Below are 15,465 nucleotides of genomic sequence, written 5' to 3'. Positions count from 1 at the left end.
GGAAGCGATTTGCCCTGTACTTCAGCTAGAATGAAAAACAGACACAAAGCTGGAGTTATTCTGTCCTTGCTGCAAAGCTGACTCTTCTCTCATTCTCTCCCCCTCCCTCCCCTGTTGCTACTTTAATCATGAAACTGATCAATGATCAGCTGGTCGGCTTTTTTCTCGCAAGTCCCGTCTTTCTTGTTTGTTTATCGCTCACTTTGCGCTAGAAAGAGGAAACCAGCGGATAAACAACAGCAGCACGTTTAAGCTTGATAAGCTGTTGTTAGAACTGATTCAATATTAATTTTCTAGTATCAGCTGCTGTTTGCTGGAGCCACGGCAGTAAAAACTACTGGTCATGATATCGGTTTGGTTATCTGGTGAGAGGGAAACATGAAGATGAAACCAGGAGCTGTCCTTACTGAATCATCAGAGCTGAACAGGTGATGGAGAAACAGGGTTACCTTTTAGGTGACATGAACGGAAGTTATGAACTATTTCTGAGAGACAAATAACACCAAGATCCTTTTTTTACGTAGCGCACAGCTGGTAACTGTGCAGCGGCGGGTCTAGCAAAGTTTTGCCAGGGGGCCAGGTAGGGCATTAACTGGGAAAGGGGGGCACAAAAATATTTCTTTGTTATTTCATTTAAAATGACTAATAAATAATTATCTGAATCTTACAACCAAAGTTTTCATCTGATTAAATGTATAGAAATCCATTACTGTATATAGTAACTATTAAGTCTAATATATACTCTAGTAAGCTATAGTACTATTTCCATCTTTGCAGTCTGCAATTCTGTTGAAGAAAGATGTTGAATCTGTTTAATTATTGTAGAAAAATAATTGATTTCTGTGCTGCTTTTTTTTTTTTAATGCACGTGTATTAAATTAAAGTTGATTATGTTGATTAAACATCACAAGGCGGAGGGTGGGGGGTGGTTCCCTTTTTTTTTTTTTTTGCTGGGAGTTGGCAACCCTATTAGTTAGGTTGTTTAATATTTCTGCTAAGTACTCTTTAAAATATCAGAATAGGGAGGATGGTGTAGGTTTATAGAGATTTATTTAAAAAAAAAAAAAAGTTGTATTGATTACAAAATACACTATATCGGATTCATATCGGTATCGGCAGATATCCAAATATATGATATCGGACATAAAAAAAAATTTTAAAAAATTTTTTAAAAATCGTGCCATCTCTAGTTTCTACTCAGAAACACAGTCGCTGGCCATTTAAATTGCAGCTGCACATCAGCCGTCCTCTCTCATGAAGCAGAGGGTAAAGACAGAAAGAGACTCAGGTTATATACTTAAAAACTGAACTTCATTTTCAAAAACCAAGAAGACTCATGATATTCTACCAGTGCCTGTCTGCTGTATTCTTGCTGATATCCTAGAGTAGATGGGGATGACAGAAATATATACACAGATTTGACGAGGTCAGGAAACATTAAGACCAATAATGTCACAGTGGCACGCTCTCCTTTGAAAAAAATAAAAATAAAAACAACCTGATGTTGAATATCTTGTTTTCACATTCAACCCCATCTTTTAGAACCTGATTTCCAGAAAGCTGTTTTGTATTCAAACCAGTCTTGGAAATAATAAAGCCACTGGAAGAGATCTGCAACACACCAGACTTTGGTTACTGAGCGAAACAATGCTGAAAACAGCCTGCGTTCGCTTAAAAATAAATAAATAAAACGTTTTCGCTTCACTCGCCTCAACATGCCTACCCTTACAAATAGGGGTGTCAAATTATCGCGTTAATTGCGATTAATTAATTACAATGCTATTTAGCGCGTTATGTTTTTTAATCTCGTTAATCTAATTTTTAATCTCTTGACGTCATTGATTTTGTATGAGAGTTGCTATGTTATAAAATCCGTTTTTATGTGCTGGGCTCCTTGTGCTTGACTTGTTGGGGGTGGAGTCACGTCGTGAGGTCAAGGTGAGAAGTGGTGATTAGCTTACAGTGTGGATATGGAGGCGCATCTGAGAGTTGTTGGCCCAATGAACGGGAAATTTGTATTTCATAAACGCCCCGACGGCACCATTGACAAAGGTAAAGTGGTCTGCCTAGAGTGTAAGAAGGAGTTTGCTTACCACCGAAGCAGCTCAAGTTTGGCCTATCACCTCAACGCAAAGCACCCAGCCGCGAGTGCAGCAACAGCTAGCAGTGAAGACGTTAGCAATATAGCAAGCCAGAGCAAAGCTTTTCGCCAAATAAAACTAGAGAATACCCCTCGTATGAGCAAGTCTGCGACCGACAGGCTGACTAATGTTATTGCCAAGTGGATAGCGATGAACTGTAGGCCGATAAATATAGTAGAGGACGAAGGATTGACAGAGGTGTTGCAAATTGCGTCCAATGACCCGTCATACAAGCCGCCGTGCAGGACTACAGTAACGACCAAAATCAGCAAAATGTACGACGGCGAAAAGAAAAACAAACTTGAGATTTTGGCGGAGGATTCTCCCAACTGTGTTGCTATAACCGGAGATCACTGGACCTCAGCTGGCAACCACAGCTATTTTGGGGTGACTGGACACTTTATTGATAGTGAGTGGAACCTCAACTCATTTGCACTGACCGTCATGAGAACAGAAACCAGGCACTTTGCTGATAAATGCGCCGAACAGTTCCTCAAGGTAGCAAATGACTGGGGTATTGAAAACAAGATATCCACCATTGGCACAGACAGCGCAGCAAACATGCTGGCTGCTATGAGAGCACTTCCATATGAGCACATCGCCTGCAATGCTCACATTCTCCAGAGGACCATCACGGTATGTCTCGATAGCAGTGGTTTTGTCGGTGTACTGGCAAAGTGCCGCAAGATTGTTGGTCATTTTAAACAAAGCCCTGCGAGTACCACAGAACTTAACCAACAACAAGTAGCACTCGGAAAGAAGAGCGATCAACTTATACAGGATGTACCCACCAGGTGGAACTCGACTCTCGCAATGGTCTCACGCCTCCTATGTAACCGAGAGGCTGTCCAGGCTACGTTGGACCAACAGAACCACAGGTTGGTCTTGCCAACCGAAGCTGAGTGGGCGAAACTGCAGAGGCTGGAGCTCCTGCTTGAACCATGCAAGTAAGTTCAAATAAACACCTTCCCATTTTAATTATATAAACTACTGTTACATGTGTAAAATCAAAATTAATGAACATAACAAGGAACTTTTAAGGACAATTAAATTGGAAACCAGTTACACTTTGATTTAAATGAATCCAGCTAGGTTTATTTAGCAAACCTCTCCACCTCTGCAGGTATGTGACAGAGCTGCTGGGTGGTGAGGCCTACGTCTCTTGCTCTGTAGTGCTGCCTGCTTTTCGCCATCTGTACCGTGTCATGGACATTACTGATGATGATCCTGCCTACGTGGTGAAGTTCAAGAATGCCTTCCAGAAGGATCTGGCAGCACGACGAGCTAATGGCAACGAGATATGGTTCGAGGTGGCCACAGCATTGGATCCACGGTTTAAGGATTTGAAATGTCTTCCAAGAGAAAAGAGGGAACAGGTAGGACAATAAGGTTAAGCTGGACTAATGAGTCCAATTCATTATCAAATCAAACTTTTATTTATTATATGGAACACAAAGTTCTTTACAAGATTAAATAAAATAAAATTAAAAAAGCACTTAGTTTTAATCACAATCATTCATTCATTCATTCATTCATTCAGGTGTGGACCATTCTGGAGAATATGCTCCAGGCAGCAGAGCCCAGAAGAGCAGATAGTCTCCAGCCCTCCACAGAGGATGATGGACCAGCTCAGAAGAAGAGGAGGAGCGAACTCCTTCTGGGGTCTGACTCTGACTCAGAAGATGGAATTGAGTCTGGAGAGCTGCAGCGCTACAGAGCAGAACCCAGCATCAGTATTGATGACTGTCCCCTGCAGTGGTGGTATGCTCACTCAGGAGTCTATGAAAAGCTGTCAGTCCTAGCACAAAAGTACCTGGCCTCCCCAGCTACCTCTGTACCCTGTGAGAGACTCTTTAGCCTTGCAGGCCACATAGTGCAAAAGAAAAGGGCAGCCTTGCTTCCAGAAAATGTTACCAGGCTGGTGTGTCTTAGCGACTGGCTGAGGAAGAAGAAATGAGACACATGTGGTCAGCATAGCTGCTGTGTCATTTGTAGCCTACTAGAATAGATTGCTTGATGTTCAGCACTTTTTTTTGTGATGGAAGAATACTTTGATGTGCTAACTTGCAGCACTGCAATGTCAGTTTTATTTTTCATTATCTGAAGCAGAGGAATTTCAGTGCTGTATTGCTCAGAAAAGAGCAACTCTGATGTGCTAACTTGCAGCACTTAATTTATTTGTATTTATTTTTCCACTTATTTTACAAAAGAATACAACAGTATGTAAATGGTTGCATCTGTTTAACGTTTGTTAAACAATAAATGAGTTTATAAAGTCACTTTCTTTGTTATATCAGTCTTTTGGTCTGCCACAATAAGTTGAGGGCTTTCCTCAGCTATTTTTAGGTGAGATTAAAAAAGAGATTAATTAGATCAATTAATTAAAAATCATAATTAATTAATCTCTTTTTTTTTTTAATCTCTTGACAGCACTACTTACAAATGCAATCCACCTGAGAAAAAATAAATAAATAAGTGGTGTTCTCTTTGAAGCAGACAAATGTGTTCTGCAGATCTGCCCTTATTCCTTTAAATTCCCTCATAATATTTATCACTTTACATTAGAAATCACACCGCTAGTGCAAGTATTTTACATTCTAATCAGTGCTGTGAAAGGAACATTATAAATATGAACAAGGGTATAGCTGAGATAAATTATTATTTATTCTAAAACGATTATTCCCCTCTTTATCTTCAGAGACCTGAGCAGCTGCTGGATGGCCAAGTGAGCCAGGGAAAGTTTGAGAAATGCTGCAGCTCTCCTCTCACAGATGGGCAGGATGGGTTCTCTAATTGACACTCCAGCATGTTGATGCTGCACAGCAGATCAATAGGAAGGTAGAAGTAGGCTGCCCTGAGGAAAATGAATGAAGAGAGGAGGGCTTAGCTGCACACAAGGAGTTGAGAGCTTGGAAGAGGCTGTCACTATGTTTCTAATGAAAGAAAAAAAATTACTGAAATAAGCCTTAAAAGGACATTGATCGAGTGAATCAAACTTAAAAGTGGAATGGGGAAAATAATTATTTCTTGAACTGAAAAAGAAAAAGAAATTGCCATACAATCGGTGCACAACACTAGGGTGAGCTAGGCCATCTGTCATTGAGCTGATTTTTAGCACCACAATACAGTAATTCCAGTACTGTTACAACAGAAAACAGTGATTATTTTTACCTGCATCTACTCTCTTCTTGTATATTATAGAGCAGTTTTGTGAGTCAGTTTTGTGTTAGATTTTCTTTTTTAGTCAATGAGTGTTAGTGCTACATCGAGCACATTTGTTCTCACTAAATATAAACTCATCAGAAATATTTTAATGGAGACATTCATCAAAAATAATTTATGACTCATTGTGTACTCATTGTTATATAACAGCAAATTTGATTCTCTTTAAAGATGAACCTTATTTCTTAGTGCCCCAAACTTTGGAACTATAAAGCATAACCATTAATGCGCTCAAAACAATGCAAACTCTTTTGTTACACAGGTTTCAGATAAGGAATTTATTGAGAAGTATAGACACAATTCCAGCTCTGCACAAAGTTACTACTAAAGCATATTTGCATAATATTGATAATACAAATCTTCAAGCCTTCAAACGCCTCCATGCAGAACTACAGAACGGGTCTTGATGACAAGAGTTTTTATTGCCAGCTGTCAAACTACGCATCTGAGACAAAGAGCAATCTTGATATTCGTTAGTGTCATCCTTTACAATAGAGAGAAGCCTCATTCAGATCTGTGCAGCCTGAATGTGAGGTTTATTCTCTCTTGAGTGTGTCAAGTTTCTAAGCAGCAGTGCCTCAGCCAAGCCATGCAGTTAATACCGACAGCTTCCAATATAGGTGTTAATTTGCCTAATTAGAATAAAAACAAAAAAGTTTGGCTCAATCTGCCTACATACTTATTCCAGTTTACCATAATTATTGTTTACAAAAGTGGCCCAAGGTATAAATACTCCTGAAGAGTCAGGATGCACAATTTCCACAGTAATTATTCAAACAGCTTTTTACCTACTGATATCATCTTTTCAATTCTCAGGAGAAAAAAAAAAAAAAAAAAAAAAAAAAAAATCAGCAGGGAGTGTGTATATTGCAAAAATAATTAGAGTATCAGTCAGGGTTGGCCGAAATGTTGAAATTTTCCAGCCAGCCACTGTCAGCCCAGAAGCATGCATCTGCAAATATTTTTCGAGATGTATATGTGTGTGTGTGTGAAGCAAAACACCCCACTCTAACTGCATGCACATGCATGCTCACATCTAAAAAGAATAAAATACTATATGCGACAGATTTGTTTTGAATTGTAAAAACCGCAAAGCCAAAAACAATACATATACCCTAAAAACCCATCAGATAAAGGATTCCTTTTAGTCTCCAAATGAAAGAATTACAGCTTTATATACAGTTTGCTGTTTAAATGATTAGGTTGGACAAGCTGTGAGCTCAGAAATGCAGTGGAAACTTCATAAATCATTATAAGGTAGCTAGCTTGCTTTGCCTTGGCTCTTGGATAGAGTGTGAGTTCAGAAGTCCATCAGAGACACGAGGCGACGTCTACACTGGTGCTTCACTTTATAGTACTTAGCATCTGCCAAACAATGTCAGGTCTCCAGACTCTAAATTCTCTAATCTTTTATGAGGAGAATATTTATCAGTGTCTGTCTACAACGCTCTAGTTCAACACAACAAAGAAGAAAGACTTCAAATTATGGCACAATTTGGCAGTTGCGCTACTTGGAGAAAGGGGCAGACTACTGAATTATCGAAAAGAATTCTAAAGAAAAATAAATTCTTTGAACAGCAAGTTTCTTTTTAAATCTTTCTTGGTTTTTCCACCAGACCTCTATTTGCAGAATCCTGCACAATCGTTACTCCCCCCTTCAGTTCTGGCAAACCAATCATTACTGGCTGATGAAAAGTGCATCACTACCAGTGCACTTCTGTGCCACTGTCTGCACAGACATTGTTTGAACGTGTTTGGCAAGGACCTGAATGTAAGATGTTGTCCCCTTACATGTAAAACTGCAGCTTTATTTACCAGTTATGATTTAAAGTAGGATGTCACTGTGTAAAAATATTCAAACTGTTTAGGTACTATGTGTGAGGTTTTATTGGGGACTTTGTTTAAATGCATGTGAGATGGAGCTGGACTCCAATTTGACCATGTTGATTCTGCATTGTGACTTTCAGACATGATTCCTCAAAAGAAGACGTGGTGACCTTATTATTACCTGCTCTGGTCAGTGGTTTTAAATCAGCACATATATGCAAATAATTTTTCACCACCTCCCCACCATTAATAATTGAGCCTACTGTTCGTTCACAAACTCACAAGTTCTCATGCAATTTAAATTCCATCTAGAGTGAAACCTTTACTTTTTAAAGTTTCATAGTTTTTTCCCCCTTCAGTTCCATTTTATCAGCTCAGTATGAAGCTCAGCTTTTGTGTGAAAATGGAAGAAGTCAAAAATGTTACCGCCAATAAATAGAGAAGACATGAAGGAATAAATTAAAGCTATCAAAAGAGCTACACCCTGCAAAGACCACTGATTGGCTGCTGTAATGAAAGATAACGGTAGATACTGCTGTTCTCTTCAGGGTCCAATTTCTAACCTGTGCCTTTTTACATTTTGGTAACATTACAAGCAAGACAAAATTAGTAATCAGTGCATGTTTTTTGCTGATAAATAACAGTAAATGATTTTTCTAGTAATCATCTGATCACTTGATCCGCTGCTACATATTACATGTTGCTGAAAAATGAATCAATTAACTTGTTACACTGATGGAATCATGTCCAGTATTATGTATGGATTTGGTACATCACTACCAAAGTGGTCCAATGGGAAAAACTATTTTACAGACAGGAAAATGACTGAAATGATCCCAATTTCTTTCCCTCGACATCTGATGTGTTTTGTCACTGTTAGATATAAAGAGAGATGGGAGCTTGAATATTTTATCTCCAGGGCGCATTAATTACAGAAACAGCAAAATGCAGTTGACAGTCGTGATTTATTTAGAACCCTGAGATATGTGGTAAATCTTGCTAAGACATGATATTATGCAATAGCTGACTGTGGTCGTTTGATTTCCCTTCGCTGAGAACCCTCAGGAAACCAGGGTGTAATTTATCTCTTGAAATATCAACTTTATGACAACCGCACAAGAGAGCCGCTCCATTTCTGTGCCAGCTACAGAAATTTTAGAACATGCAAACAAGGCTTATTAACACGAGGCCGTCGCTGTGTTTTCCCCAAACACAGCGAATGCAATGTGTTGTTTTGGAGATCCTGGAAGACATTTGGAAGTCAAAGTTGAAAACAGAGGGGGGGAGAAGAAGTGGGCCATCCCTAAATTTTTTTGGTTACTTGCGCTGGATGTTTTTTGGTGCAGGCTAATGGAGGGCTAAAGGCCACTGAGCCACATCTAGCAAGAGATAAATGGACTGAAATGTGAGAAGAAGCCCTGATTCTCCTATCCCAGAAGTCTGGTGGGAGAAATATAATGCTGCTTGAATAAGTTGAAGACGCTATGCGAAAGGGAGAAATTGTTGACTTCCTGTTCGCTGACTGACTGATTCAATGACTATTATCTTGCTCTAACAATGAAACACACACCTCCACAATCCTCAAGTTCTCACCCTTATGGTTCACAGTGTCTTATCCTCCAATGCATTCTTTAGCCTCTCATCTTAGGGGGGGGGGGGAAACACAGGGGGGCCATTTCTGCTTAGTATTCATCACCATTATATTTCCCTATAAAGCTTTCAGTTCCTACCAGCCATCACATGCATACCTGGGGGCCTGAATTGAATACGATTCAGAAGGCAGGCTTGAATCTACAGATTAAAATATATCCAAACACCTTGGTCTCTCAAAGCCTCAGGCACTGAAGGCTGCTCATTCTTACGCACTATGTGAGCCTGGTTAATGGCCCAGTAAAAAGATGGTATGAGGTGAACCATCTCCAGCCTCCTGTTGACACTAAGCGGCTCTTGGTAATGATGCCTACCATACTTCATCTTGTGGGTCAAATACACTCGCTTTTCAACTTTGTATTTTAGACTATAATGTACCAAAGCTTCATATTTACAGAGCGTGAATGCGAAAAGAGACTATAGAGCATGTCCTAGAAAGTGTGTGCGTGAGAATAGCATGGGGGTGGTGGGGTCACAGTCGATACTGAAGGCAGGTACTTCTCAGACACACTGATTGATTTACTGTATCTGTTGGGCTAGACCTGCCTGCCTGTCAGGATTAAGGAATTATGTCTTATCAAACCTGTTCCCCTGACAGACCCAATTCCAACTGAATCACTTGAAGCAGCAACATATGGAAAACTAGGGCATATCTGTAAGAATGAGTGTTTTGCAAGTATAGTGTCTGCTCGTTAGATTTTTCAAGATAATGGGAACAAAGCGATGTGCAGTCACACAAACTTTAAGGGCACGAGATACAGCCGCTGTTCAGTTCATCTGGTCTTAAGTCTGTTTGCCGAATCCAAATCCTACCAGGCTCTTTATATAAATTGCAAGAGAAATAGAAAAATGCAACACAAATTTCATGCAGAGCCATCACCTTCAATCCCCCAGAGAAAATTGTATGAACAATTTTAATCTATAGCAGCTAATACAAAATACATAAGGCCCAGGGACTCTAGAGAGTAAAAGCCTGAATCGGAAGGCCTCCCTTCTGAGTACAAGCTCATAATCTCCACCACATGCAGCGTGAGAAACGTAGTCTTTCAGTGTATCTCAGAGAAGATGGCTGATTATGTGAAAATTTAAGTCTCTGCACCTTGTCCTTTCTTGGAAACACATAAGTGGACCTGCAAACAAGCAAAAACCACAGAGTCAACAGGGGACACAAGCTAACAAAGAGCACCATATATCCCCAATGTTAACAACAGGACAGTGTTTCTACTGTAATTTCTGCAACACAGCACAAAATAAGCTGGAAGGAAGAGACTGCACAACCAACAGTAAAATCTATCCTCAGTTCAGCTTTCACAACCTTGCTTTATTACAGCTTTCCTGAATTGTTAAAACACTAACTCGCATTTTCTGAAGCAAATTCTCAATGTCCTAAACTAATCAATCCCTCTTTTGGCAAAACGTTAAACTGTTTTCACCTAATTAGATGCAATTTGCAATTCTCCTTTAACCTTTTTGTAAAACTCTAAGTACATCCCCACTCACTAAAACACATTCTGCACAGTGATTCCGTTATGAGGCATAATGGTAACCACAGGAAGCAAAAGTTAAATTACAGCACAGATGCCATTTCTTAAACACAGAATTGTTCGCACTTGTTGCTAAGGATGATAGATAAACCTGAAGCCCGAAACTGAGGCAGTTCAGAACCCACAGCCAGCAACGTTGAGCTGAATGTTGAAAATATCAGTGGATGGAAACTAACTGTGAGGTAGAGGAGAAAGAGCAAAATCATTTCAGTAATTTCAGAAGAAATTTGACCCGCTGCAACAGACCACATTTGTAAAGTAATAGAAGAACTGTTTAGTATGATGTTTCTCACACTATGATTTACTCATAAGAAAAAGAAACGTACTCATCGGTCACTGGTATGCCTGTTCAACTGCTCATTCAAATATCTATTCTGTTAAATACATGGCAGCAAAGCATTTAGGCACCCAGGTGTGGTCAAGATGACTTGCTAATGCTCAAACCAAGCATGAGAAAGGTGATTTATGTGACTTTGAAGTTGGCATGATTGTTGGTGCCAGACAGGTTGTTTTGAGTGTTTTAGGAAATGCATAACCATCTCCAGTGTTTACGGAGAATGCTGTGAAAAAGTGAACATTTCCAGTGAGAGGCAGCTCTCTGGACAGAAATTCCTTGTTGATGCCAGAGGTATCAGAGTAGAATGCCCAGTCTGCTTCAAGCTGACGGAGAGGAAACAGTAACTCAAATAACCACTGAACACAAAACACGTTGAAGAAACTGTTGAAGCAGATGGGGTACAGTAGAGGAAGACCCTAGTAGGTGCCACTCCTGGCAGTTCAAAACAACAAACAGAGGCTAATATTTGGACAGACTGACCAACACTGAATGATGGAAGATTGCCAAAACGCTACCTGGTCTGATGAGTCTTGATTTCCTCACAAACATTTAGGTAGCAGAGTCAAAATTTGGCATAAACATAAAAGCATGGATGATGCCTTGTATCAATAGTTCAGGCTGGCGATCGTGAATTGGTGTCTGAGATATTTTCTTGGCACACTTTGGACCCCTTAGTACCAATTAAGCACTGTTGAAACTGGTTTTGTGTTTAAAGTTTTGAGAAAATGCAAGAAATTAATCATGTTAAATGTTCAAATTAAAAATATTATCAATACAGTTTTTAGACATAAGTGTGTGTGGGGGGGGGGAAATGTTTGTTTTTACTAAATTCCAACTTATTTTGGACTTTCGGATGAAAAGCTGCCCAATTTCCTGATCACGTAAATGCAAAACAATCTTTCCATAAATAGTAAAATAACAGCTTCAGTCATTATAAATGCTTAAACAACAGCCTAAATCCTCAATGTAAAACCAGCCATAATTTAGCCATGCTCTTTTCATCCATGTCCAGCATTGTTCGGGTCATTTTCAATACAGTAAACCCAATTTAGAGCATCTTAAAAGCAAAGCAAAGATGAAATAACATGAAAATGATGCACTGAAGAGGTGATCTGACCACTCATTCATCCACCTTAATGAGCTCCATCCTGGAGCTTTGTGGGTACACAGCACTGTCAGCATGTAGCCTTCTGTCAGCCTCTGTACACATGACTGTTAACAAATCCAGCCCAACAATGGAACTGCACAATTAAGCAATACAGGCTGCACAGCACTAACAACAGCCCACTTTATACACAGCGCTACACTAGGCTGCCATCAGTAAATCCAACAAACAAAAAAGACAATGACTCACCGATTATTTTATTGGAAAGACTCACCAGGTACCTTAAGAGAAAACATTCATCTTTTTTCCTTATTTCCTTCTCTGCCTTCTTAGATCCAGATTTAAAGTACCCAGAGTTCCCAATGAATGCAACTTAAGACAAAAATTTTAGGAAGCAGCCCAGACCTGAATGCTAAAATAAAAATGAAGCCATCAACCTCCCAAGTGCTGCAGCCTGGCGTTAAGCAAACATATAAAGTTAGGTAGCCTTAAGCTTTGATTCTATCTTTTGTAACTTTCCATTTAATTTACCATAATTAGCTTGCTTGAACTCACTACATTTGCTTCGCTTTTTATTTTAGGTTCACGGTTTCAGCTGTAATTGGAAAAATGTGTTTTTAATTAAAATGTGCACCTGGCTTCTTTTGGCTTGACTGCACGGTTTTAAATAGCCGTGAATGGGTATTAAATGTGGGTTGCTGTAGAGGGCGCTCTTTCCCCCAAACAGAAATCAATAACATTTACAAAAGGGCAAAGAGGCAGGTTTTTGTGTTGTTTTGTTTTGTTATATAGGGATTAAACTCTGCAAGTAGGAGTAAAACTAAAGCACCATTTTTTGTCTTAGTTTGCTACTTCCTTTTTTTATTTAACGTTGCCTTATCTTTACTGATGTTGTATACATGGCATGTGTTATTTTTCTTACACTCTTGCATGCCATTGTGATTTTTCAGCAGCCTTTTCTTCATGATCTTATCTTATATCTTATCTTTAATGCTTATTGTTAAGATTTTTCTTCTCCCCTAATAGCAAAGATTCATACAGCTGCGCAATTTTTCAGAAGCAAACTTTATTTTTACGTTAATAAGAATAATTAGTTAGGAGTCAACTTTTTTTTTTTACTTTGAGTGAAATGACTGGACAATGCTGACACGTGTCCAGAACCATAATGAAATGTCTGCCTTTTGTTTACACATTCTTCTTTTCAGTTTAATTCAGGTTTATTTATATTGTGCCAAATCACAGCAACGGACACCTCAAGGCGCTTTGTACCGTGAGACCCTGCAGTAAGGTACTGTATTGTGCCTTTGGGTATGCAACACAGGATTATAGCTAAATTAATGAGAAAATGAGTCTTGTTTCGTGCACACTGATAGTGTCCACACAAAACATGTAATTGTTCTCTGTGTCTAATTCGAATCAATTTTACACTTGCTCTGTCAGACTAGAATTCATCACCACGATCCCATTGATGCAGCCATCCTCCTTTTCTGAATGTCCACTGACCAGTGCTCATCAATTTGCAAACCTCTAATTTTGAAATCACAGACCCTCTCATATGTAATGGCTACTGTGAAAATGTGTCTGTTTTTGTTTGTAGGCTTGAAGGCTAATTTTAATCATCTTTTTATCATGCATACAGACAAGCTTTTTTATGCATACTTACTATATTTATGCTTTCAGCATGAGATTGGACACCCGTTCACTAACCTGAAAAGACACCTTTCACTATGACCCATCTTCTCTGACTTTCTTTGATGATGTGAGTATGAATTTTATTTTTCTGTTTTTCAGGAACAGAGTTCCCATTATCCAAATGCTTGTATGAATTAGAAGCATACATTCTCTATAGTGCAACAGCCTGCAGGTCCTTTGAGACCTGCAGCAGATGTTGACAGTACGGGCACTCCTTCCGGAGCTGCAAGTGAGAGTAGCCATTCACCACGAAATGCACAGGCAGGCAGAATGTAGGCTGGAAAGCCTTCTGTTCACCAGCTTCAGCTTACCATAAGTGCAGCAAAATTGTACCTGGCAACTGTGTCTAAGTCATAGCTGATGTTTTTGTTACAGCGGAACAGCTTTGGCAGTCTTTGACAGGGTTTGTCAATAAAGACTAAGAAATTGTTTATTGAAATGTCACAGAAAGTCGCCTATAGACCCAAGCTCAATTCAAGCTTAGTAAAAATTGAGACTGTGAATGTTGGGTATAGCAGCAAAAAGTCCTGTATGAAAAGAAGTAGGAGCGCATAGATCTGACTAAAGTAAGTATATAACATTATTTGATCTGTAAGGGGAGATGATTGGATAAGATAAATGGTATTGCTTGAGAGGAGATAAAAAAGAAATCCTTGCCAAATACCCCCAATACAATGTGAGATAGCAGTGACCTTAAATGTGATCACTGCCTTGCATTGTTTGAGAAAGAATATGAAAACATTGTGGCAGGAATTTGTGTCAGACAGTAATACTAGTTTCAGCATTTGTCAGAATGAGTAATGAAAAATTGGTGAATCATCTGTTGTGCTGTAAGCAGCTATTCACAACTGAACCCTGCTAATAAACCTGAAGTCAAATAATACTGCTGTAGCAGAGACTATGCTGACAAAGAGAAGAGTAGGAGGCCAGCCTAACAAATTCCAGTGCATCTTTTTGGACGTGAGACAAACAGATCAAAGAAAGAACAAACACCAGACCTTCCCTGCATATCAGCCAACAAGTGAGCATAATGTGCAAATGTCTGAACTGCACAGCCTATAGGTCTTTACAAGTGTGTAATTGCTATGTGACACTTTTGAAGACAGCGCGACAATGCAATATCAAATAAGAGTATCTGAATGAAAAAGAAGGGGGCCATTGTTCGAGGAGAAAGATGTCTCTTCTAGAAAATAATACCGCCTCTCTGTCTGCATTCATGTCACAGTTCAAACATCAGTTTATACTGCCATGCCTTCACAAGTTGCCCTGAACACTGTAACAAGTCTTCAGGGGGCAGGAGAGAAGGATGTCACTGACAATTTTGCAGAGCATGAAGCTCGACTGCTAATGAGATTTCTTTTTCTACCAGCAGCAAATATAAGTAGTCATTTCCTGCACAAAGACCACTTCTTAAAAAGAAAAAAAAGAGAACATGGCAGTGATGCTCCTTAAGATTTCATTTGTGCTCTTGTTATGTACTAAACTAAACCAGCTCATATTAATTCTCCATTTTATTACTGTTATTGTTGTGGGTTTTTTTACTTTATGTATTGTGTAATATTGCTAATTTGTGGCATTGTTTTGTTTTGCATTATGCAGCCTTTAGAGTGCCCCTGTGAAACACTTTCAATAATTTCCACTATTACTCAGAACATTTTTGGGTAATGGGCGCTCTTTTGATGCTGTTCACAGCCTCATCCCACAGTACGACGTGGACATCTCCACTGACCACTTAAGCAGGTGCTAATTAACTGACACAACCTTGGAAACCAATTTGTGATTATTTTCAATTCACATTCATAACCCATTACGTCTAACAAAGATATGTTCAGAAATACATTTGGAAGATGGTCCTATTTTGTCTGCATCTGAAGTAATAACTAAACAAGAAAATGACTGTGCCTGGAAATGAATTTCATTTTGAAAAGTTAGCGCGACTTACTAACT

The 15,465-nt window shown here is 39.2% G+C and overlaps 2 protein-coding genes across 6 annotated transcripts in view; one reads left to right on the top strand and one right to left on the bottom strand.

Annotated features, from left to right (window-relative positions):
* Positions 1-15,465, bottom strand: part of LOC146574897 (metabotropic glutamate receptor 4-like) — a 198,429-nt gene that overhangs the window by 165,236 nt on the left and 17,728 nt on the right. Inside the window, exon 1 of one of the 5 annotated variants that reach the window (XM_085274950.1) lies at positions 12,101-12,214. The exons of 3 other annotated variants lie outside the window; for them this stretch is intronic. The gene's annotated coding sequence lies outside the window, so the exon portion shown is untranslated. Of the gene's footprint in view, positions 1-12,075; positions 12,215-15,465 lie in introns of those variants that run through there. One more of the 5 variants, XM_085274949.1, reaches the window with a different exon arrangement.
* On the top strand, positions 1,715-4,340 carry LOC146574898 (E3 SUMO-protein ligase ZBED1-like). Its single transcript, XM_085274947.1, has 3 exons — positions 1,715-3,088; positions 3,265-3,517; positions 3,682-4,340. The coding sequence occupies exons 1-3, from the start codon at positions 1,971-1,973 to the stop codon at positions 4,096-4,098; spliced, it is 1,788 nt and encodes a 595-aa protein (XP_085131073.1). The 5' UTR covers positions 1,715-1,970; the 3' UTR covers positions 4,099-4,340.

This window comes from Mchenga conophoros, linkage group LG5 (genome assembly GCF_057382185.1).
Source record: "Mchenga conophoros isolate Kocher_MC1m ecotype Shallow Benthic linkage group LG5, M_conophoros_male_GT1.1, whole genome shotgun sequence".
NCBI classification, from domain to species: domain Eukaryota; kingdom Metazoa; phylum Chordata; class Actinopteri; order Cichliformes; family Cichlidae; genus Mchenga; species Mchenga conophoros.
This window is presented reverse-complemented; position numbering and strand designations above follow the sequence as displayed.

Bases quoted from the DNA above. Each gene is read 5' to 3' on its own strand.
- LOC146574898 (XM_085274947.1), top strand. From the start codon at position 1,971: ATGGAGGCGCATCTGAGAGTTGTTGGCCCAATGAACGGGAAATTTGTA. The intron at 3,089-3,264 runs GTAAGTTCAAAT...CCACCTCTGCAG, and splicing joins CTCCTGCTTGAACCATGCAA to GTATGTGACAGAGCTGCTGG. The intron at 3,518-3,681 runs GTAGGACAATAA...TCATTCATTCAG, and splicing joins CAAGAGAAAAGAGGGAACAG to GTGTGGACCATTCTGGAGAA.